This window comes from Lynx canadensis, chromosome F2, assembly GCF_007474595.2.
Source record: "Lynx canadensis isolate LIC74 chromosome F2, mLynCan4.pri.v2, whole genome shotgun sequence".
NCBI lineage: Eukaryota > Metazoa > Chordata > Mammalia > Carnivora > Felidae > Lynx > Lynx canadensis.
In genome coordinates, this window is record NC_044320.2 from 19,040,383 (window position 1) to 19,064,330 (window position 23,948).

General features: G+C 36.4%; 1 protein-coding gene across 1 annotated transcript in view; it reads right to left on the reverse strand.

Annotated features, from left to right (window-relative positions):
• Positions 1–2,631: 2,631 nt before the first annotated feature.
• LOC115506163 (MDM2 binding protein) overlaps positions 2,632–23,948 on the reverse strand; it is a 78,499-nt gene continuing 57,182 nt past the window's right edge. The window contains exons 16-22 of the mRNA XM_030304031.1: positions 19,342–19,497; positions 16,469–16,564; positions 9,458–9,724; positions 7,288–7,537; positions 6,608–6,721; positions 3,397–3,462; positions 2,632–2,842 (exon numbers count right to left, since the gene is read on the reverse strand). Coding sequence (XP_030159891.1) covers positions 2,804–2,842; positions 3,397–3,462; positions 6,608–6,721; positions 7,288–7,537; positions 9,458–9,724; positions 16,469–16,564; positions 19,342–19,497 — 988 coding nt within the window. The 3' untranslated portion in view covers positions 2,632–2,803. The remainder of the gene's footprint in view (positions 2,843–3,396; positions 3,463–6,607; positions 6,722–7,287; positions 7,538–9,457; positions 9,725–16,468; positions 16,565–19,341; positions 19,498–23,948) is intronic.

Consider the following 23,948-nt stretch of genomic DNA (forward strand, 5'->3'; position numbering starts at 1 on the left):
CACTTTTTACTTGAGAATCCAGCCTCTGAGGTAGACAACGTGGAATGAGCTTTGGAATCCCAGTAAGGCATCTAAAAATTTAGGAACCAATTTCTTTGGCCAGTTGAATTGACTGAAAGAGTTCTCCAAGTCATAATTATTGGTTCACTTTGGAGATATAACTTCAACAAAACAAAACCTACAAAACACATGGGGTTACTGTGTTCCCTTGGCAAGGATATATCCGGTCTCCCCTCCCTCTCTCCGCACAGCCTGACCTAACCCCACCACCCAGTCACCTCCCAAGGCTCATTGGCCTCATGCGGCAAACAAGGATGCAGCAAAGGTGCAGTGTTTTTGGAAACTGTATTTGATGACTCTTTCTGGGGCAAACAAGGTTGGGTATCAGTTTCATATAGTTCAACCGAATACAACAGAGAATGTACAAATTTAAGCAGATTGGATCTGGGCTTTCTCTATCAACTATCTGGGAATATGAACACAGTGGAGACTCTGATAGGACAATGGGCTTTTAGAAGGAAATCAAGACAGAGTGATTTGCCTAAGTACCTAGGTGAACACTCTAGTACCCATGTTACACAGCATGCAACAATTCCAAGTATACGGTTTGATGAGTTTTGAGAAATGTGCAGCCAGTGTACCTACCATCACAACCATGACATAGAACATTTATATTACCACAAAGTTTCCTCATGTCACTTTCCGGTCACTCCAACATCTGACCCCAGGAAACCAATTTTGCTTTCTGTGACTCTGTATTTCCTCTTCTAGAATTTCATATTTCTGCCATTTTCTTCTGAGCGCGTTTTGAGAGTCATCCATATGTTGCTGCATATTTTTAGTTTGTTCTATTATATTGATAAGTAGTATTTCATTATGTGGATATTTTATTTTATTATTATTTTTGGTGGAGGGAAGGAGGGGCAGAGGGAGAGGGAGAGAGTGAATCTTAAGCAGGCTCCATGCTCAGTGCAGAGCCGGACATGGGGCTCAATCTCACAATTGTGAGATAATGATCTGAGCTGAAATCAAGAGTCGGATGCTCAACCGACTGAGCCACCCAGGCGCCCCATGGTTATTTTATGATTTGCTTATCCATTCACTTATTGATGGACATCTTGGTTGTTTCTAGTTTGGTGCTACTAAGCATTAAGTGGCTATGAGTATTTAGTACAATTTTTTGCACGACACAGGCTTTTATTTACCTTGGATAAACGCGGGGATGGCTGAGTCATATGCGGAGTGTAAACTGAATTTTATAAGAAACTCAAATATTTTCCAAAATGATTATTGCATTTTCCATTCCCAACATCAGTGCAGGAGATTTCCAAATGCTCCACATAGTCACCAAGACATGGTGTCATCAGTTTTAAAGTTTTACACATTCTAGTTGGTGTTTAGAGGCATCTCATTAATTTATATTCTCTTGACGAGTGAGGACACTGAACATCTTTTCATGTGTTTATTGCCATTCCTATATCTTCTTTTGTAATATCTTCTTGTAATATCTTTCATGTGTTTACTGCCATTCCTATATCTTCTTTTGTAACATTTTGTGGAATGTTTTTTCAACTCCTTGCCTATTAAAAAAAACCCTCTAGGTTATGTCTTATTAAGCTGTAAGGGTTCTTTGGTTCTTTATATACTGTAAATAAAATGCTCACCCTCACTATTTTTAGTCACCAAAAAAGGAAACAGGGACTCTGCTGGTGGGTATGCAAACTGATTTCTCAGAAAGGCAATTTGGAAATATTACCATCAGTCTTAAGACTCACAAATTCCACTCCTAAAAAGTTATACAGAGAAAATAATCAGTGATGCGTTAGGAAGATTCATTACAGTTTTATTTATAATAGGGAAAAATTGAGCCTATTATGTCTAACAGTGGGGACTGGTTAAACAAATTGTGGTTCCTTGATATTACACAGTTATTAAAATTATATATATATATATATATATATATTTCATGATATGTTAAGTGGAAAACAGGCTATTAAGTTAATACACAGACACAGATGAACACACATACACACATATACACACATGTATGGCCCCAACTTTTAAAATATTTTAAAAATAATTACATATATATTTTAAAAATATTACCAGTGTTTACCTAGAGATAGTGGGGCAATGTTGGAATTTTTTTTACTCTGTTTTGTATTTTCTGCATTTTCCAGATTTTCTACCATGAGAAAAGATCTTGTTTTCTGGGAGTCTCTACTTAGTCATTTTCACTATATCTTATTTTCACAATTTCTGCCCTTTCTTCATTTCTAATCCCAAATAAACATGAATAGCTCCAACAGCGCTGGCCCCGAGGCAGGGCTAAGGGAAGACAGCTACCTGTGTAAATGTTTTTACCAATATTTTCTAAACCAGGAACTTCCCAATAAAGTATGCTGTTGGGTCACATGAGAAAAGCCACTGGCAATGTCTTACTTGAGATTCAGTCATTTTATCTGGCCTAACAACAAAGACATTTACCAAGAAGAAAAGAAGTAACTTTTTCTATTTATTGAAATAAATAACCAAGAGTAAAGATTTAAAAACATATTTTAAAATATTAACCTTAAAAATTAAAATATAGTGAAACTGTAAAATAAGTATACAATTAAAAAAGCACATTAATTGAGCATCCTCAAAACTATATAAATATTGGATATTTATAAAATTATTTAGAGACAAAACATCTATTCTATGAATAAAGTTTGAAATTTGCTTATAATTTTCAAACTAAAGAAACAAATAGGAAATAACAGCTCTGGCCAATTTATAACTGTCCAAAGAGAAAGATTCTGTGTTATTTCTTGCTTGTCTTTTCTAATACCCATTCAATCACCTAGGAGGAGAAAAAATGTGATTATTGTTTGTTTCTACTGAAAACACAAGGGATAGCAAAAGATAAAGTTCAAACAGTATCATAGAAATTTGAAATTAGAAGTAGCACGTCAAAATCTTAAAACGCATTTTATCTTAAAAGCACATTTTATTTTCTAACTGAAGGAAAGAAAACTGAAGGTAGATTTCGACTGCAGAGTACAGGAATTGTCCTCACTGAACACAATAAAGATTCTGCTCTATTTTTTCACCTTTTTAAAAAAAACGTTTTCAAAGGGTCACTGGAAAGAAATTAAACCAAACTCTGAAAACAACTAATCAAAATGGATTAATTTTTCCAGCTCTTTGGATTTAAAAATATTTTTCTTTCTTAACATCATTTCTAGAAACTCTTTTGTTAGTAGAGCAACCTATTAAATACTTCAAAATGCTCTGTTTGCATTAGCTATTATTATTTTAAAGAGAATTCTTACAGCATATGTAACAGCATCGGAGCTACCCTAAAATAAAATAGCAATTTAATTGAATGTAGTTTCTTGGGAATAAGCTATTTACCTGTACAGCATTGTTGTTTGCTGTTTTCTTCATTTCTTCAAATAAACCCCTTGAAGTTTTAAGATCCTAAATATAACAAAATAGAGCATTTCATGATTTGTACATTAAATTACGGAGAACAAGTCATTATTAATCAAATAAACTTGAGATTATCTTAAAACATTGTACAAGTATCAGTGGGACTCAGGAAATATTACAAAAAAAAAAAAATCAAAGTAAAAGATTATAATTAGCTCTACCCTGAAGTATCAAGATACTTTAACATCTGTAACAACAGGAAAATACATATAAATATATATAAGTGTACTATATATATATTATATATATATATATATAAATCTATGTCATTCTAACCTCATATTCGCAGCAGCACTGACCAAATCTAAGCTTCATCTTTGACTATGAGTATCCACTAATGCTTTGGTACTCAGGAAATGAATACACAGCATTTGTATTTATTTTTTAGATAAAATCTCTTTTTTCTCTTCTTTTCGTTTATTTCATTCTACAAAAAAGAGGGAATGACTCTTTGTTGACAGGAAAGGAAACTGAAATCTCTTGACTTTAAAAAAATGGGATTATATCAAATTAGATTACAAAGTAAAAAAAAAAAAAAATGTATTAAAAAAAAAAAAAAAGGCAGTCCTCTGCTGTACCTCTAAGTTATGCTTCCCAGAAGACAGATGGCCACTTTCAGTTCTTTTAGCTGTTTCTCTTATTTATACCTTCAGGTTTCTGAATAATATGCTCATGCTGCTACTTTTTGATTTAGGAATTAGAGGCAATGAACACTGTTATGGGTTCAAGTAGTGGGTTCAGGTGTCTGAATCCTGCCAGCCCCTCCCCTTCCTCTCAATAACTGTTGGGCCACATTTTTTATTAATAAATAGTGTGTTTGCATTATTATACCTCCGTAAATACAGTTCGGTCTTGAGCTAAGTATGTATTATAATTATCCTCTCGTGTAGCATTTTGTCTATCCTGTAGTTAAATTACATTTGCTTAGTTTGCCATGTGTGTAAATCTAGGTACCCCCCCCCCCCCCCCGCCGCCCCGCCAAATGCTGCAATAGACTGATTCAATGTACAAACAGCAAAGTTGTTTCAAATACTCAAATACACTGGATAATCTCTCAGTTAAGGTTTTATAAAAATCTGATTTTTATTCTTATTCTTATTTTTTCACCTGGCAATCTTTCTCCCAAAATCTGCTCTGATTTGGTCTAACTGCTCCTTAGGTCAGCTCTTGGTTTTTGACTCAGTCCCTTCTTCTGCTAAACTTCATCCTCTTTGCAGATGCTTTGAAGCACCTTCTGCTCCCCTATGTTCATCTGTTGAGTTCCTCAAAGTCCATATATCAGTGAAAGCATATATTTGTCTTCCTCTGACTGACTTATTTCACTTAGCATAATACCCTCTAGTTCCATCCACGTTGTTGCAAATGGCAAGATTTCATTCCTTTTCATTGTCTAGTAGTATTCCATTATATATACACACCCCATCTTCTTTACCCATTCATCAGTCAATGGACATTTGGGTTCTTTACATAATTTAGCTACTGTTGATGGTGCTGCTATAAACATTGGGGTACATGTGCCCCTTCAAATCAGCATTTTTGTATCCTTTGGATAAATTCCTAGTAGTGCAACGGCTGGGGTGTAGAGTAGTTCTATTTTTAGTTTTTTGAGGAACCTCCCATATTCTTATCCTATGTTTCCTGATTTTATCATTTGATTCTAATTTCTGGTAAATTTCTTCATCTCAACTGTTCAGCCTTTCTGTTGGATTGATTTTATCACATTTTTAATTTCAAGAAGCTTTCATGTTCTATACAGTTTCTGGAAACAGCATCCTGTTCTAGTTTTACGGATGCAATTATCTTCTCTCTGAGAGAATTTTAGTTTTTATGAAGTTTTCTACAGCTTTCTGCTCCTTAAGAGTTCCCTTCATTCCTTTACATTTTGGTATCTCTTTACTGGAAAACCCTCAAAAGTCTGCTAATCCTTGGAGGCCCAATCATATTTAAAAATGAGACATAAAATTATATTGGAAGCTCTGTCTGGAGGCGTTACAAAGTAGGGTTATTAGGAGGCCAGCTGGTTTTTTCCTTGTGGCCTTTAAATCTTTTTTCTCCAGAGACTACTGTCTGCACTGTCACAGAGCTGGGGGGGAGAGTACGTGCAGTGTACCGTGAAGTTACCCTTGTGGCAGAAGGACCTGTAGAGCAAGGTTCCCCAGTTCCCTTTGTAGATCTTTATTCAATCCCCTTATCTTCCGCCTGGCACCACGCTCCTTTCCTCCATGATACTCGGTGTCTTCAAACCCTGAGTACCTCGGAGACCTGTTACATGAAGTGGTTTGTTCCTCACTGGTGCTCCGCGGGGCACGGGCTTCTCCATGATACCATGCTTCTGTGGTCTCTGTCTTGTTCAACAACGTACTAACCATACTTCTACACTTTTTTTCTCTCTTTGTTTCTTTGTTTTTGTACTTTAATACCATCTTTCTTGAGAGATTTTAAAAAGAAGGCGAATTAAATGCACATGGTCAATCTGTAGTTTTAACCAGGAACTCACGCACAACTCTGATTTGAGTCCGAAACTCTAAAAACTGGAGATAATCCAACAGCATCCAAGTTTTACAGAAGCATCATCTGCGTGGCTGATCTGTCCAATGTCTTACAACTAGCTGACAGTGGATCCAAAATTAGGAACAGGGTGTTCTGACACTCATCCCAGTTGCCTTTTTCACTCTATACTAAAATTACTAATTAAACATGTTTTAAAGCTTTAAAGTCAAAGACTTGTTAGGGAGATACTGAGGATACCAGTTAAAATGTAGTTTTCTATATATGAAGACAAAACTCAATATAAAATATTTTGGCTGCAATTTTTCTCTCTCTCTTTTTTTTTTTTAAAGAGAGAGAGGAGAGGGGCAGAGGGAGAGAGACAGGGTCCTAAGTAGGCTCCAAGCTCAGTGTGGAGCCCAACATGAGGCTCGATCCCACAACCATGAGATCATGACCTGAGCCAAAATCAAGAGTTGATGCTCAATGGACTGAGCCACCCAGGCACCCACTGGCTCCAGTTTTTCTATCTCCACTTAAAAAAAAAAAAAAAAAAAAAAATCTGGTAACAAGTTTTAAGCTAAAATGTACTTTGTCAAATAGGAATATCAGGACCTCAATTTTGCTGTTATGAAAGACACTGTACCTTCAGATAGAACTTGGAGATCTCAAAGAGACGTTGGCTGCATGCAGTGAAACATCCATGAGCTTCAGTAATGCTGTGTTTCTTCAGGGTTTCCGTAACTACTTCTTTCAGTATCTTGAATAGAACATAACATATGACTAATATTTCTTGGAAAAGGTACAAATGTATTGCTTCTTTAGATTTGTGTGAATTACACACTCCTGTAACTGTGAAAGATAAGTTTATCAAGACAAAACAACTGAGGAAAAAAAAGAGGTCTGTAATATTTATATGGTCACACATATCATAAGATATCTGTCAGGAATAAACGACTGGAGTATATTAAGAGGAATTCATATCATGAATTCTCAAACAAAATCTGAGTGTAAAGGCTACATACAGTAGAGATGTACATAAGTGTATTTATTTTTTATTATGGAACATTTCAAACACTGAAAAGTAGAACATTTTATAATGAATCCTTATTTCAATATATCAGTTTCAATAAGGATCAATTTGTGGCTAATTTCATTTATACCTCTGCCCACTTATCCATTATCTTTCTTATGTTGGATTATTTTAAAGTACATTACAGATACCATGTTATTCCATTCATAAAATTTTTAGACATACATTTTAAATGAACTAAGTACAGGAATTTCTTCCCATGTAGAACTAAGAGACAGGAGAGAAATCTTTACCCGTGTGTGTTTCTGTGATCTTGATTCCTTAATTTGCCTTGATGTTTTTGATCCATGCACACTTTTTTGACCAGAACTGGCTTTTGTAGTGACTTTTGAAGTTTCATTGCTAAGAACTGGAACAGATGGACAGGTCACAGATAATGATCGCTCTGCTCGTGGTTTTCTGGACGTCACTGCATGATGATGAGGATTAGTGCTGCCACTTGTCTGAGAAAGAAGAGAATCTGAACTTTCAGACTTCACAAGTCTATTGTGGAGAAATATATCAAAAACACAAATGAAGTGAATCAACAATGAGGCCCGTTTTCTGTCCTAAATGTGACAACTATATCCACTGAAACATAAACCTAAGAAAAGCAAACAAGATTTCTTGCTGCTACTGCCTTAAGTAACTGACAACTATACAGTTGCTCTCTTAGTTCTTCAAATGAGTGACTAAAACATACAAAGCAAGGAACAACAAACGAGAATTTCAGCTAGGAGGAAAAGCAACGAGGAGTATGCTGTTGCCAGTCCTATCAATTTACAACTTCTCACCTCAATCAGCTCTGGAACTCCAGGTGATGATATTTGTAAATTTAATAATCAGCATAAGTACTTACGCTTTTCTATAAAGATAATTTTGACAAAGAAACCATAACCTATACTTATTGTACCCATGCAATTACCTGGGCAAAATAAGTGTTAAATACAAATGAAACTAAAATTGGATCATGGTTCCATCTCTCTAAAATGTTTAAATTTCCTTTTACAAGATAGGGTCTCATATCCTTCAATTCTGCTAACCCACAGACCACAGTGTTCTTTCTTTTCCAGAACACATATCTTATTATTAGTCTCAAGTCAGAATAAAAAACATCGCTACAAAATACAGTATAGGAAATGTTAACAGATTTGCTTTTTAGGTTTATCATGTATAAAAAGTACCATGAATTTATAAAGTCCTCATAAAAATAATTTAGTTATTACATGGGCATCTGAGTGGCTCAGTTGGTTAAGCATCTGACTTCAGTTCAGGTCATGATCTCAAGGTTCGTGGGTTCCAGCCCCACATCATATTCTGTGCTGACAGCTCAGAGCCTGGAGCCTGCTTCAGATTTTGTGTGTGTGTGTCTCTCTCTCTGCCCCTCCCCCTCTCATGCTCTGTCTCTCTCTCAAAAATAAATAACATTAGAAAAAATGTTTTAATTAAAAAAATGATAATTTGGTTATTCCATATCAGGGAAATAGTATTCTAATATTTCTAACTGCTGCAAAAAAAAAAAAGGATCTGAAAGTCTCACTTTAACATATTTCCTAATTTTTCAAAGATTTACATACATATGATAAAAATTTAAAGCTTGCTGTAGATGCCAAAGACCTAAATTTGACAAAGGTACTAAAGATCTACGAATCCAACAGAATTCAGAGTGTTTACGAAAACTTCTGTTCCAGTATTTGGACATTTTCCTTAGCTAGCAAAAAAAGGGTCTGGAAAAGTTTCGTATAATATTATGCAGTGTTTTAAGCTATATTTTACGTGAAACAATGGAAGTCCCTGTTGAAGGGGCCGGGGCAGGCAGAAAGCAGTGGGAGGAGGCAGGCAGACAGTAGGAAAGCTGCCATCCCCAAACCCCCTCTTCCACAAAGCAGTTCTGCTGCTTCTGGGTAAGCTCTCGAGTGTTGCATGGCTTGACCACTTTAGGGTCCATCATGCTAACAGACTGTATATTAGCATAGAAAGCAAGAAATTCCAAGTCAAGTCTTTTTATAACTTACAAGCGTAAATACAACTGCTCACGATGAAAACAAAATTCCTGATATGAAGGAATTAATCTAAGATCTATGCAGAAAGCTACTTAAAAATAGGAAGGACTAATATGGCTCAGTCAGTTGAGCATCCAACTCTTCGGTTCAGGTCATGATCCTGGAGCTGCGGGATGGAGCTGAGCCCTGTGTCTGGCTCCACACTGAGTATGGAACTTGCTTGGGATCCTCTCTCTCTCTCTCTCTCCCCTCCCTCTCTCTCCCCCGCCTCCCTCTGCCCCCCTTCCCCGCTCACACTCTTGCTCTCTCTCTGTCAAAAAAATTTTTAAAAATAAAAGTCAAATAAATAAATAAATAAAAGAGTACTCTAGGCACTAACACTTTCTGTCAAGAGACTATTTTTATGTACTTAACATATCACCTTTTGGGGGGATAAAGGCAATTTAGATCTTTTGATCTCCTTTTCAATCGAGACACTTCAGTTCGGAGCTCACTTTGTGGAGCTTCTCCGTCAGGGATGCTTCCAGGCTCTGACAAGACTGCAGGTGATGGAAGAGGGCTCAACACCGTGGGCACCGGAAAACCCTCTCTGGTGCAGGTGGTCTGGGTTTCATAACGAATAAGACGAGACTGAAGTTCAGAAAATCCCCCGTCTCTTTCTAGTGCTTTTCGGTCATCCAAACAATATCTGAACAAGAGAAAGACCATTAAAACCACAGTCTCCAGGATGGCAACGGCCTTCCCCTGCCAATTAGGAAACGGCGGAACATTCACTTGAAAACCTCTTACTTTAAATTCCTAATAATTGTTGAGCAAACGGCTGACTTCCCTCACAAGTTCAGTTTTTTCAAGTCTGCTAGATGACGTGGCAAAAGATTAAAAATTTTGAAGTACGATCTGATTCCTCTTTGACTATTTCTGGGCAACAGATTAAGCTAATCCTCTGGCTTATTTTCAAAATAATAGAGTTGCTGTCTTAATACTCTTTAAATCTCTACCAACCTCTGATTCCTCAGTATGGTTGATATGTAACAACACGAAATACTGACTTTTGTTAGAAAGGGCAAGTTTATTTTCAACACAAAGATGAAAAGGGTATAAAGGTATTCTAACTGGCTCACCAAACACAGCTCAGAACATTTAAAATTTTTCTTTGAAACTCACTTCCCCCCTTTACTGCTGATTGACAGATTTTTCTTCAAACAACTTCAACTGTCCCTGTGCATCTGGTTTCTAGCCAAATCTGATTCAAGGAATCAATGAGAAGTTAGCTCAGTGAATGCTTCTGGACATAAAGAAATTACATGTTGTTAAGTACAACAAATGAGCATATCAGGAAAGTCACCTATGAGGTATGCGGCCTTGGAATACTCTTTCTTCCCTTTCTCCCCTGCTACAGCTGCATCAGGGAAACACAAATGGCTTCACATACATAATGGGTGGACCATAAAAATTAAAACCTTTCTTTACAATCCGTCCTCTTGGCTTATAAAATTCTAAGACGTTCCCTAAAATCAGAACTTTGGGTCCATAAGCTTTTAGTTCAACTCCCAGGGAGTATATCATTACCCTAACATCTGATTGCCTGACAGAGGCTTTAAGGACTTTTTCTATCCCTTGTGACACTTTCATATTTGATTTTGAAGAGCCGGACTCCCTGGATTTATTTAAATCTGGCTCCACCACTGATTAGCTGTTTGGACTTGGCCAAATTGCTTAACTTTTATCTATGCTTCTGCTGCCTCATTTGCAAAATGAGATTGACACCAGTCATCTCCAAGAGCCACTGCGAGGATTCCTTGAACAGGAACATGTAAGCACTCAGAATCAGTGCCTAGAACATGCAAGCAAAGCAGTGAATAAATGTAGGCTGCTCTTGCTCCTATCATCGTCATCATCATCAGCAGCAGCAGCAGCAGGTTTACTTTCTACCACAGCAAACCTTACAGTGTGCTGATAATATGCAGCCTCGCCAGGATTTCAGACCCCGGTTGGTGAGTTCAGAACCTGACTTTAACCAATTTAGTGTAGTATCTTATGTAAGTTGGAAGAATCATCACGCCTGGGGATCGGCCAATCCATGGCTGACCATTAAAATCACCAGAAGAGCTTTTACGAGATAGATACCAGATCTACATGCCCAGGTTTCTGATTTAACTGGTCTGGGGTGAAACCCAGTCATGCGCGTTTTTTCAAAAGCCGTCCTGGTCACTGTAAGGCATAGCTAGGACTGAAAATCTCTGATCTAACCCAGTAGTTTGCTTTCACAGGGGAGAACACTGAGCTCCCAAGTCAGAATGTGAAGTTGGGGGCCCAACGGGTCTCTCGGTTCTGTAACATCTTTCTCCAGTCTCTTGTTTAATAAAACACATTTCATTAAAAATCAGCAGTAACCCTCATGATCGCTGATGAGTCCTATTTCTATTCTGGGCAACCAACAGAATCTAGAACAAAATTAAGAACCATGAGTGTTAAGAAAGGTTGTAGGCAAGAGGTAATGTAATGCCTGATGAGCCCAGAGAAAATTTTTGAGAAAAAAGATACAAATGAGTATTTTTTTCTACTCTGAGATTTTAATTCTAACATGCAGATATTTTCCTTCCAGTTTTAACATCTCTTGATCACAGCTGTTCATAATGTCATTCCTTCAACTGAATTATGTGTACTGTGCCTGTGGACTGTGCCATTTAAAATGTCTTCAAATGATTATACAATGATCCGGTACTGAAACAAAAAGTACTTTGTAAATAAGAAAGGAACAGAAACAGAATAGCAGGGTGCACATTTGATATTAGTGAAGTGAATATTCAGAGTTGGATGAATGACTTACACTTCTAATATTTTCTTGCAAAACCATAACCAAATGCTTTTATGCATCCAAAGAAAGAAAAATACCTCCAAGAAGACGAGGCTATTTTTGTTTGGTAACTACATAACAGGCAAGGTACTGCCTAGCACACACCAAGCAATGTCAATGAAGGCAGGAGAAACTGCCAGATCTCTTGGGGTAGCTGAAAGAAATCTGAAAGCAACAGGAGGCTGGTGTGGCCAACTGTCACAGTTTGACAGCAGAGTTTAATTTGTTGTTAAAGAAAACAGTGCATCTTACAATCAGTGGTACCTAACACTCCAGGATAAAATAGGTGAAAAAGCAGACAAATGAGCCAACAGAGGATAGATTTCATTTTGCCTTAAGAAAACATTGATTTGTACTTGAACAGTTTATATGCATTTTTTCCAAATATTCCTTATGTCTCGGTATAGAAGAGCTCAAGGAGTCTAGAAGTTTATAGCAACATGAGAAAGAGAGAACTCTCCTTTCAGCTTCATGTTTACGTTAAAATTCCACTGGAATTTTGTTCCAAGCAGATACATTACCCATGTTGAACATAATAGGCCCCCCACACTATATACCCAAATCTTCTGGATTCATTGTGCCCACCTCCTACAACAACTTCATTAGTGTGATCTCCACGTCCTCAGATTAAGGACCACAAATGTAAAGGAAACTGAGTCACAGAAAGATTTGTTTGTTTATGGGAGTGGGTAGCTCCCTATTGCTCGTTTTAAAGTCCTCAACTTCTTACTTCAACTGTTTTTCCACACACAGACAAAAGTGCAATGTTATTGCATGTAACAGCATGTTGTTTTTGTAGTATTGCTTTCCATACGTACACCAGCTTTTTTATCCATTGTACTGCCCTACCCCTAGGCTGTTTCCAATCTGGGGCCATTACGGATAAAACTGCTCTGTACCATCTTGTTCAAGTCTTCCTGTGGAGTTGTGATTTCTTTCTCTTAGGAAAATGCCTAGTGTTGGAACTGCTGAGCCATAGGATCTGAGTATGTTTAGTTTTATAACGAACCTGCCAGATCCTTCTCTGGAGTAGATCCATCATTTCATACCCCCACCAGCAACGTATGACAGTTCTGATTGTTCCATATAGTTGTCAATATTCATCAGTCTTCTTTAATGTTAGCCACTTTGGTGGCTGCACAGAATTTTATTTTATGGATAGACTATAATGTATTGGACCAAGCCCCTACAGTTAGACATTTCCAATGTTTCTTGTTTTAAGTAACCTTGTGGAAAATACCCTTGCATAACAACTTTCAGTGTACATCACTTTTTTTTCCATTAGGCTAAATGAATCAACCTGATGTTATAAACATTTGCGTGGGTTTTGCTAAATTACTGAGCAGCCCTCCACACAGGGTGTAACAATTACACTTCTAGAAGCCGGCTTACTCCTTCCTGTTCCTTAACTACTACCGGGACTTTGTAAGGGAAAAGCACCCTCCCCGTTGTTTCTATTTACATTAAGGATGTCAATTGAAAAGCAAATAAAAGAAGAGTTGATAAAAACAATTTGCCATGTGTATCAGTCATTTGTATTTCCTCTTTGATAAACACATAGCTCAAGATTTTGCCAGCTTTTCCACAGGGGCATTTATTTTATTTTCTCACTGGTTTGAAAGCATTCTGTAACCACAAAAGAAAATACCTTCTCATTTATGTTCAACAATATTTTCCTCAGTTTAATCCTTACTTTAAGGATTTCTTTTGTTTCTGTTGATTACTGACACCACTGTTTTAAAATTCGGAGACATCATTCTTTTCTTTTTTAGAAGAATGAATAAAAAAGTCTTCCCTGTATTTAGGACAGATGTTCCCCTACATTTTATGCTAGTTCTTTCCTTTCACAATTTTTCACTTTTAATTCTGAATACATCTGGGATTTATTTTGATATTTGGTGTGAATTAAGAATCATTTTAAATTAATTTATTTTTATTTGTGTATTTAATCATGTTCTCACTATTATCTACTGAATATTTCACTTTTTGCTCTCTGATTTGAAATTCTTCCTCTATTAGATCAAATTCCAATGTGTACTTGCTTTTTTCCTTGGACTTCCTATTTAGGTCTAGCTTTACAATAAAATTTTCTGGTTATATGATAAAATGTATCTCATTCTTTAAATAAAAGGGAGGAAGCTTACCAGATAAATTAAAGAATTATTTCATCCAAAGGTTCAAGGTTAAGAATTATATTAAATATTTACATGTATTCCAGAAGAACTGATGCCTTTAGAATATGGAATCTGTGCATAGGGAAACAAGGATGTTTCCCCTAAGTAATCAACGTTGCTTTTAGGTCCCCTAATATAGAGTATTTGCAATTTTTTCCATTCTATATGTCTTGCAAAAATACTTCTAATATTTATGGTTTTATTTGCTATTTTGAATGAGATCTTTTTTTGGAGTGTTTAAAATGGGAAATGGTTGGTTGAGAGGTAAACTAGACTTGTAAATGTTTCATCACTGGCCACTTTTCAAATTCTATCACTTCTAATAATTTTTCAGGTCTCTTCTCTGTCAAACAAAAAACAAAAACAAAAACTTCTTATGGTCTCCTTTCCAATACATACAACTTCTTTAACCTTCCTTGTTTTCCTTATTTTAATTGATTGGCCCAAACAATGATTAAAACAGAAACATTCAGAACAATGGTTGACACAGGAAAAAAAAAAAAAACCAGTGAGGGCGGTATCTTTTTCTGGCACCTGACTTTAATGGGGAGTTTAATTTTGATGCTTGAAAATAACTGGATATTTTGCCTCTAGTGTCAAACTTACATACGTACTCTTTAAATGAAATAAATCTTATTCAAATATAGCATGGAACCTAAATATGCCTAGAATGACGTGTTGGGTAACCATCTGTATTTTCTCAGTTGCACCAACATCCTTCCAGTGTGTCTAAGCTAGAAACCCTAAAGAAATTCTTGTTATCTCCTTCCTTCTCATCCCCACCATCTACTTGGCCTAAAGTTCTTTAGAGAGCTTTAAGTTTGTAAATCTCCTTTCTATTTTCACTGCCTGGATAGTATTTTAGTCCTTCAACATCTCCTGCTTGAAATACTTCAACTCAATTTATCAAAAGCCAGTGAGATTTCTTCCAATGGCACAAACCCAAGCATATAACCTCATGCTTTAAAAATAAAAATAAAGGTTTTTTACTCCTCAAAAGTAAAGATCAACTTTCCTCCCATGTCACTAGTGACCTTCAGACGTCATGATTTGGTCTCATTACAGAACAATATGTTTATCTCTCTTAGTCAGAAACAAAAATGTGGTTTCACTTCCTAGAATCTGTACCTCTGCACTTTGCTGCTACCCAGACATTGCCTTTTTTGTCAGGTAATCTCCTATTCATTCTTTAAAATTTAGTTCAGATTTCCTCTTTGAAATACTCTCAAATACTTCCTGCCATTTATTTCTTCCATCCACTCAGCAGACATCTGTATTTTAACACTACTTATATTCTACTAACCTTACGTGTTTTTTTTCTTTCTCCTCTACAGAGTATATGCTTCTTAGGGAAATAATTATCTTTTGTTATCTTTAGCCCCTGAGTGAATGACCTTCAGAAAAGTATTTTTAAAGTTTATGTGAAATAAACATTAAGTTTACAAGCCAGGGCACCTGGCTGGCTTAGTCGGGTAAGCGTCCAACTTTGGCTCAGGTCATGATCTTCCGGTTCGTGGGTTCGAGCCCTGCATAGCTTGCATTGGGCTCTGCTGACAGCTCAGAGTCTGGAGCCTCTTTCGGTTTCCCTGCCTCCCTCTTTCTCTGCCCCTCTCCCACTCACTTGTCTCTCCCTTGCTCTCACACAAACATTGAAAGAAAAATAAAAAAAAAAAAGTTTAGAAGCCAATCAAAATAGCATGCTTCAGGTGATCACTGATAAAGTTGCTTCTTAAACGTTAAGGTAAAATCAAGTCCTTATTCACTTATGGAAAACCAATAGAAAATAAGTTTTGCTTTATGCACGTAAAATATTTTGCAAAATGAATCATCAAGGCTTGAAAATTTATCATAAAATATTTTATCATCATTATTCCAGTTCTTGTTCTTGTGAAAATGGTAGATGTGCACATTAGCTCAGAAACTTTTAATACCTTTATGCAAAAGAATCCTTTGAAATTTTATTCGGACTGGTCAATTAAAATACTATAAAAATTTATACACAATTAATGTGTTACAAATGGGAACACATTTCATCTAATAGTTACTGAGCAATTACAATGTAATTAGTGAACAGGGAATATTAATGTGACCACTAGTATAAATACACATTTATAACACAGGGACCACAATAATTTTGATTAAAATATCTGGTAATTAATAACAGAATGTTTAAATGCTATAAAAACTGATTAATCATCACACATAACTTTTTTTTTTTTACAATCGAAGACAATTTCTTAATTTGTGTATGCAATGTTTTGCTTTATAACGCTTTTTGATAGACTTTCTCTTTGACTCTGTATCTCAATTTATACCATTTTGGTACAGATACCTTTTACACTCACATAAGAAAAGCTTCATCAGCAACACACAGAAGAGTAAGGTGTAAATAAAAACTTACTCAATTCCATGATAATGACATACTGAGGCTTTTTCAAAAGGTAAACCCTGAAGTTTCCGAGGACTAAGTTCCGGTGTCAGAACAAAAGTCTTTTCCCTAAAACAAAAAGTTTTTCATTTGTATTTAACGTTTATTTAGTGACAAAGAGAAAGTTCAAGAAGGTACCTAAAGGAAGAAATCTGACTTCCTTCTCCATAATTGAATCTTCTATGGGATAAAGTGTAAGCAACATCAGAAAGCTTAAGAAGGAAATCAAACAAAGTTAAGCCTTAAGTGGGTTTGTCACTTGCATTTTCTGTGCCTCAAGTTTCTGAAGTCATGATGTTCTTTATTATTTACTTCACAAAACTATTTTGAGAAATGGATAAATCAAGAATGAAAAATGATTTATAGTGGAAATTTGAGAAGCTGCATTATTTCTGAAGGATTTTTTTTCCTGGTGTAGTCACGTAATGTTTATGCATTTAGTTAAATTCTTTTTTGTGGAGGAATAAAGTTAATTTGAAATTTTTGGTAACAAAGTATTTACTTCCTACTATAAGGGATCCAGATTTTTCTTTGCCTGGAAATGCAGTCATCTTGACACCTACGTTAAGAGTTAGCATCCTGTTAAATACCAGAGGATACAGAGACTGCTGACTTCAATTCTGCTTCTGAAGTAGTTTTTCAATCAGCAGGTAGGTGAGAACTAATCATATGGTGAGCTTACATAAAATATTCATGCTCAACCCCATCCACATGCAGACCTGCAGGGGTGTATCAAAATCTCAGGAAGAAAAAGGTCACTGCAATTAGGTTAAGCTCTTCTGATTATTCTGGTAGGTGCCCACTCCCACCAACCCCTGCTTCTCTGCCTGAGCTGAGAGGCACTGTTCCAATGCTCAGGATCATGTTCCTGATGGAGAATAGGTTATATGGGAATGGGAGAACAATGCAGTGGTGGCCTTTACATAGTCAATAGAATGAAAACTTGGAAATGGCACATAGAAAGGCAAGCAGGTTGTACAGTACCATAAATACTTGTGCTCTCTCACATTTCCCCCCCTATGGCTTTAGTAATAAAAACTGCCCGCTTGCCACTGAAAATTACCTAGGTTGCTATTAATAAGCATTTGAAATTATTACATTAAAATGTAAGGCATATGCTAAGTAATGAGCCCTAAAAACAGAATTATATTCTAACGCGTCCATTTAAAGTGTTCCACAAAAAGTAACACTAATTAGTAACACTAATTTAATGACCCCAGTATTTTGATGACTCATTATTAAACGAATGACTTCTTGATATAAAACAATTCAGGCACCTAGCATTTCACTTCTTCCCTTTACCCATGTGTCTCATTTCTTATTTCAACCCTCTTAGCAACTTTATGTGTTTTTCTTTAATTTTACTCAGAACTTGTTCTTTCTAAAAGAAATGTTTCAATAAATACGTATTTTGTCAGTGTTTAATATTTCTTTGGTATACACACAGGAGTCATGCCTATACTTTAACATTTCAACAGCTCCTTGCATACGCAGACATTTTAGTAAGAATCCACAGGTTCTTGATTCATTGTTATGAAAGCTCATGGTTCGACTTTAACAATTAATAGAAGATATATTGGATAATGATGTCATTCTAACACTAAGGAACCATATCAAATTTTCCTAAGTAAATTGCCCGAAAATTACCAAAAAAAAAAAAAAAAAAAAAAAAAAATCTCCACTATGAGTATATGCTCCATCAGTGCATTTAGAAAGACATTCTGTTCAAAAGAGCAAAATCTATATAATTCAGTTTTGGCAAATCCATCTGACTTTGTCAATTCACATTTAATGATCCGGAAGGACAATAATCCAATAGCTAAATAAATGAAAATGTGTATATAATTCTTCACTTTCTTGATTCCCATGAAAAAGATTATCAACCTCTCAAAGTTATGAGGAAGGAAAAATCACACAATTTTTACGTCACTAAGATCATTAAGTCATTAAGACCCAGAATTATTAAGATCCTCAAGTTTTCAAAGTTGTTCCTTTTCTCTCTCCCTCTCTCTCCCTCCCTGCCTCCCTCTCATAAACATGCACATAAAGGCAATGAGCTCCGGGATTATTTGTGAAATATAACTACCTTGAAAGAAATGCCTTCCAAAATTTACCTTTAAAATCAATATTTGCCAAAACAAGTTTTGTAAAAGTGATTAAAGTGATCTATAATTTTTAAGGTCCTCTGGGAGGTTTTCAAAATAATGGATTAACATTAAAAAGAAATCAGGATGGTGAACAAATGATTCAAATCTCATGATTAACCGATGTCACAATTTTACCTATTCATTAAGTCAACTTTAGCAACATCCAGTATTATATTAGCTAGTAACTTAATGGAAGTTGTCTTGGAAGTCAAATCAGTTATAAACTATTCATATAGACACTGAGTTCTTAGTAATATTACAGTTTCAAAAACATTTTTATTGTGCTTTTCCATTCTCTTCAGTTGAAAGGCTGTGCTTTTTGCTAATATTGGGCATGACTGACAGTGTCATGACAGGTAATGGCAAAATCAAAACCAAAGAATAACGCAGAAAAAAGAATTAAAACTTTTTTACAAGTCAAATTATAATTCTTTCTAAATAAGCATTGTCCTTTGTATACAAAGTAGAAGCTACTGACTTCTACAGGGAGTAAACAGAGGTTGCTTTCTTGTTTTCCCTATATCCAATACCACAAAACAGTAGCATATTGGCTAAGGTAAAATGTGAGGAACACTGGGATCATCCTTGAGAATTTTGCCTAAGCAGCAGAGGGCATCAACTGACTAAAGAAATGAGATGCAATGTGCTTTACAAATGATTTTTAAGAAGTTAACTGGCAATTACAAGTTTATAACTTACCCCTTTTGAATCTGTAAAGGTTGAAGATCTCCAACTGGTAATCCATCTGAAGTAAAGAATTTCAGCAATTCCTTAGCATCCAATAAGGTGACTGAATCCCGTGGACCCTCTTTGTGGCCCAGCAACTGTTCAGATGAACGAGGTAATGAACCAGTTCTGAGAAATAGTGTTATGTAGATTAATTAAAAATGGATTAGAATTCACCGTAGTCAGGAAAAGGTGATGTGAGCAGAAACAAGAACAACAGACAAAGAAAACTACAGAATTATTATTTAGGAAAGAAAATAATGTAAAATCTTTGTGAATCATTTAGTATACAAGTATATTTTTAAAAACCTGTAGGTCACGGTGAAACTTGCAGTTACCACAGCAATAATGCTACTACTTAACTAATATAAACATAATTCTATTCTTTATAAGTGATGGCATGATTATTTAGGAGTGTGAAGTTATCAATTCTATAAAACTTAAATCTAAACTTTTTTGTACGTTCGGAAACCCCATAATCTCGTAAATTTTGACAGTAGGGACTAAATGTTCCAATTTTCTATGAATTTGAAAGATTACCTGAGGCACAACCATGAAATGAGACAGTAATCAGAAATCTCCCCAAGGTTTCTCTTAGCCATGATTATAACATTATGAATAAGCACTGAATCATTATTACAGTTGAAATATATACAAGAGTTTATACTTCTCAAACTACTTTACATACAATATGTTCTTAATCCTCACAAATTTCCTTAACAAAGACAGAATAGTTCTTCTCTCAAAATGAAGTTACCACCTGAAAATAAGTACTTTCTAAAGTGAAAGTCAGCATACCAAGCCCAGAAAACAATCATCATTACTAATTTTCAGATAAAGATACTAACACACATTGGTTTGCATTACAAGCCATAAGCCCAGGGTGACACAGCCATTTAAAATGACAGTCAGGGGGCGCCTGGGTGGCTCAGTCGGTTGAGCGTCCGACTTCGGCTCAGGTCACGATCTTGCGGTCCGTGAGTTCGAGCCCCGCGTCGGGCTCTGGGCTGATGGCTCAGAGCCTGGAGCCTGCTTCCGATTCTGTATCTCCCTCTCTCTCTGCCCCTCCCCCGTTCATGCTCTGTCTCTCTCTGTCTCAAAAATAAATAAACGTTAAAAAGAAATTAAAAATAAAATGACAGTCAGGGGGCGTCTGGGTGGCTCAGTCGGTTAAGCGTCCGACTTCGGCTCAGGTCATGATCTCATAGTCCGTGAGTTCGAGCCCCGCGTCGGCTCTGTGCTGACTGCTCAGAGCCTGCAGCCTGTTTCAGATTCTGTGTCTCCCTCTCTCTCTGCCCCTCCCCCGTTCATGCTCTGTCTCTCTCTGACTCAAAAATAAATAAACGTTAAAAAAAAATTAAAAATAAAATAAAATGACAGAACTAGAGTGACTCTGATTAGGTACTTTTTCTACTCTATCACTCTGCGAAGGACCCCAAAACTCACAGAAGTTTAAAAACTAGAAAAAGGAAAATACTGTAGTTCCAGAGAATGCTAACGGTTTTATCAAGCACTATCACAGATCATGCTACTGCTCTGTCACCAAAGTGCAAATCTTTCAATACCTGTACAGAAAATTAATTTCCTGACTTCATAGTAATTCACCTATTCCCTGATTATTTTATTACTCCAATCCAGCATTTTTAGTGGCGATTATATGATTAAAATGTTGACATTATGGTTTTAGACTCCTATTTCTATACATTAAAGATCAATAATCTACCAACAGTGCCCCTCTCCCCCTACTATCCCCTTTATTTTTAAATTGAAAATATAAATCTAATAAAAAGAGTGAAACAAGAAAATACACAAATATTTTCTCTAAACTTCATTCCCTAGGAGGGCAGGAGCTACATTATGAGTTTAATTTAATTTCTACATAGCTATTCTCTAACAGTGACTCACAAAGGTTTCTTAATGAATATAACTCCCAGTCATCTTATAGGCTAGATGCAATGGGGATGTGTATAATTTGCATTTACATAGAACCCTGGACACAAGGATATCAAAGCAATATTTTAAATTTTTTTTAAGTTTTTTTTTTTGAGAGATAGAGCATGCATGCATACGCACACATGCACACACACACACACACACACACACACACACACACATACATGAGCAAGGAAGGGGCAGAGAGAGAGAGGGAGAGAGAGAGAATCGCAAGCAGGCTCCATGCTATCAGCACAGAGCCCTATGGGGAGCTCAATACCCTGGACCACGAGGTCATGACCTGAGCCAAAATCAGGAGCCAAATGCTCAACCAAATGAACCGTTCAGGTGCCTCCCAAAGCAATTTAAAAGTCCAGTTTATGATAAATTACACCACCAAGATATAGCTAAAATATACACAGGATAGGACTTAGGTTAAAATAACTAAATAAATAAATTAAATAATAGCATTTTATTTTGTTCAGTGTTTTCAAGGTTACAAAGTATTTTTTCACACATTATCTCATTAAACACTGACAACTTTGAAGCAGAACTGGGATTGTTATTCTTATCTTAAAGATGAGGCAACAAAGTCACACAACAGGTGAGTTTGTCCAAAGCCAAATTCTACTACGGGAATTTCACTACGGGATATTCCTTAATGATCCAGTTAAGCCTGTTTTAACAAAATACAAATCTGAATATCTGCAACATAACTTTTGTTCCTAACCAAGAATTCGATGATATCTACCCATATGGTGATACACTCATAAGTATTTGAGCAATTTTGAGCAATGACTTTGTAAATATCATCATGAGATACTAAAAAGAGTTCACTGATGATAATGTATAGACTCATAATCACTGCTTGTAATTTAGTATACAGGTATGCCTTGAGTAGGAGGAAGGAGGTGAGGGCAGTGAAAGGAGACAGATACACCAATGCATAATGAGGTATAAAAAGTACAATAAAACAAGTTTCATGAAGGAAGTAATGATATAGTCCTTGGGTGCTTAATGAAGAAAGAGAACACTGAGTTGCAACATTTATGAACGACTTAAGAGAAAGGTGGTATTTGATCTAGATCTTGAATGACAAACAGGCTTCTAGTTCAAGATGATGGTGCATTAAACATACATGTTAACCTCCCCACTCAAAACAAATGGAAATCACAATGATGAAGTGCCAGTCACTAAATTCATAAGAAGGTTAAGAAATGAAAGGTGAAAAAATGGTGGGCCAAACAAAAGGAATAAACTAGAGCAAGCATGTAAATGAGAGCTAGAGAGAAGTCTACAAAAAAACGTAGAATCTGTCTTCCTCCCATCCCACAAAGCCATGGTGAGACTACACTTGGGCTGAGTGGCAACGGGCAGAAATCAGGCAATGTATTTTAAGAACCCTACTAGAACAGTTGTTCAAGTACCACCCTCTCACACCTCCCTTTACCCTTGCAATTTTATCTCCAAGTGAAAAACAGAGAAACTGTTCTCTTCGAAGATCCAGAACTGTGTCTGTCCCAGTCTCAGTGTCAATGCCCCTAGAATAAAGCCCTGTTATTGCAGTGTTGAGTGAAGGACCAAGGCTGCCTCCCTTTTGGAACCCTCACAGGTGCCCTACAGTGAAGTCTACCAGGGATGCTCCCCCCTGCATCTCCCCACCCCCAACATTCAGGTGACAGCAGGCAGGCAACAGGTCTACACTTAGAGAAAATAAACACCAACTACCTATATAAAGCAGCTTGGTACTCGATTCCAAGCTAGAAACAATCAAGGACCACCAGACAGGCACTGGAGGAAAGATACACATAAGAGAAAAACACCAGAGGAACAAACAGAACGGATCCAAAGGATAAAGAGATATCCAAGGAGCAGATATAACAAATTAAAAGAAGACTCCAATTAATATCCCGTTAGTATCTCCTGAATTCTCATTATTAATAAAAGAAGAGGTTGCTAATGAAAAAAATGGGAGCTGAGAACAAAAAAGAATTATTAGGAATTTAAAACAGGGCTATCAAAAAAACAACAACAACAAAAAAGATGAAAGCAAAGGTCAAGAAAGTATCCCAGATGTAGGAGTTCTGAGAATACTGACCCATCTTTGGCTCCATCTAGTTCATGCGACGACTTCTCTCGTGTTTCAAGCCTCTCAGAGGTTAACGTATGCCCCGACCAGAATGTGGAAAGGCTTGTTCTGATCTTCCCTAAAGTTGTTCAGACAACTAGTAGAGATAGCAGAGTTTCTTCCCCTCTCTCGACCTCTGGCACACAGATGGCTCCATGAGGTCTGCTAAATGTTAAACACTTTGACCTCTTACAATGACCTCTGCCTATCCCCTCACTCTACAAAATCTGTGGATTAAGGTCCAGACTTTGTGGAGAATAGCTAAGCACTGGATTGTCATCAGCCTGAAACCCTGTCAGTGAGTTACGCTGAACAAAACTGTGTAGAAGGTATGGAGTGGCTTGCTTTGTTTTTCCATCTCAAAGTGCCTTCTCAGTTTAGGGGATACTTTACTGTCTCTAGTCTACTTTCTAACACCCATATGGTCTGGAAAGGCATCCACTAAAATGTTAACTATGATTATGTACATCCAGAAGGTACAAGTAGAAGGTCAGGAAGAACAGTTACTTTCTGAACATTC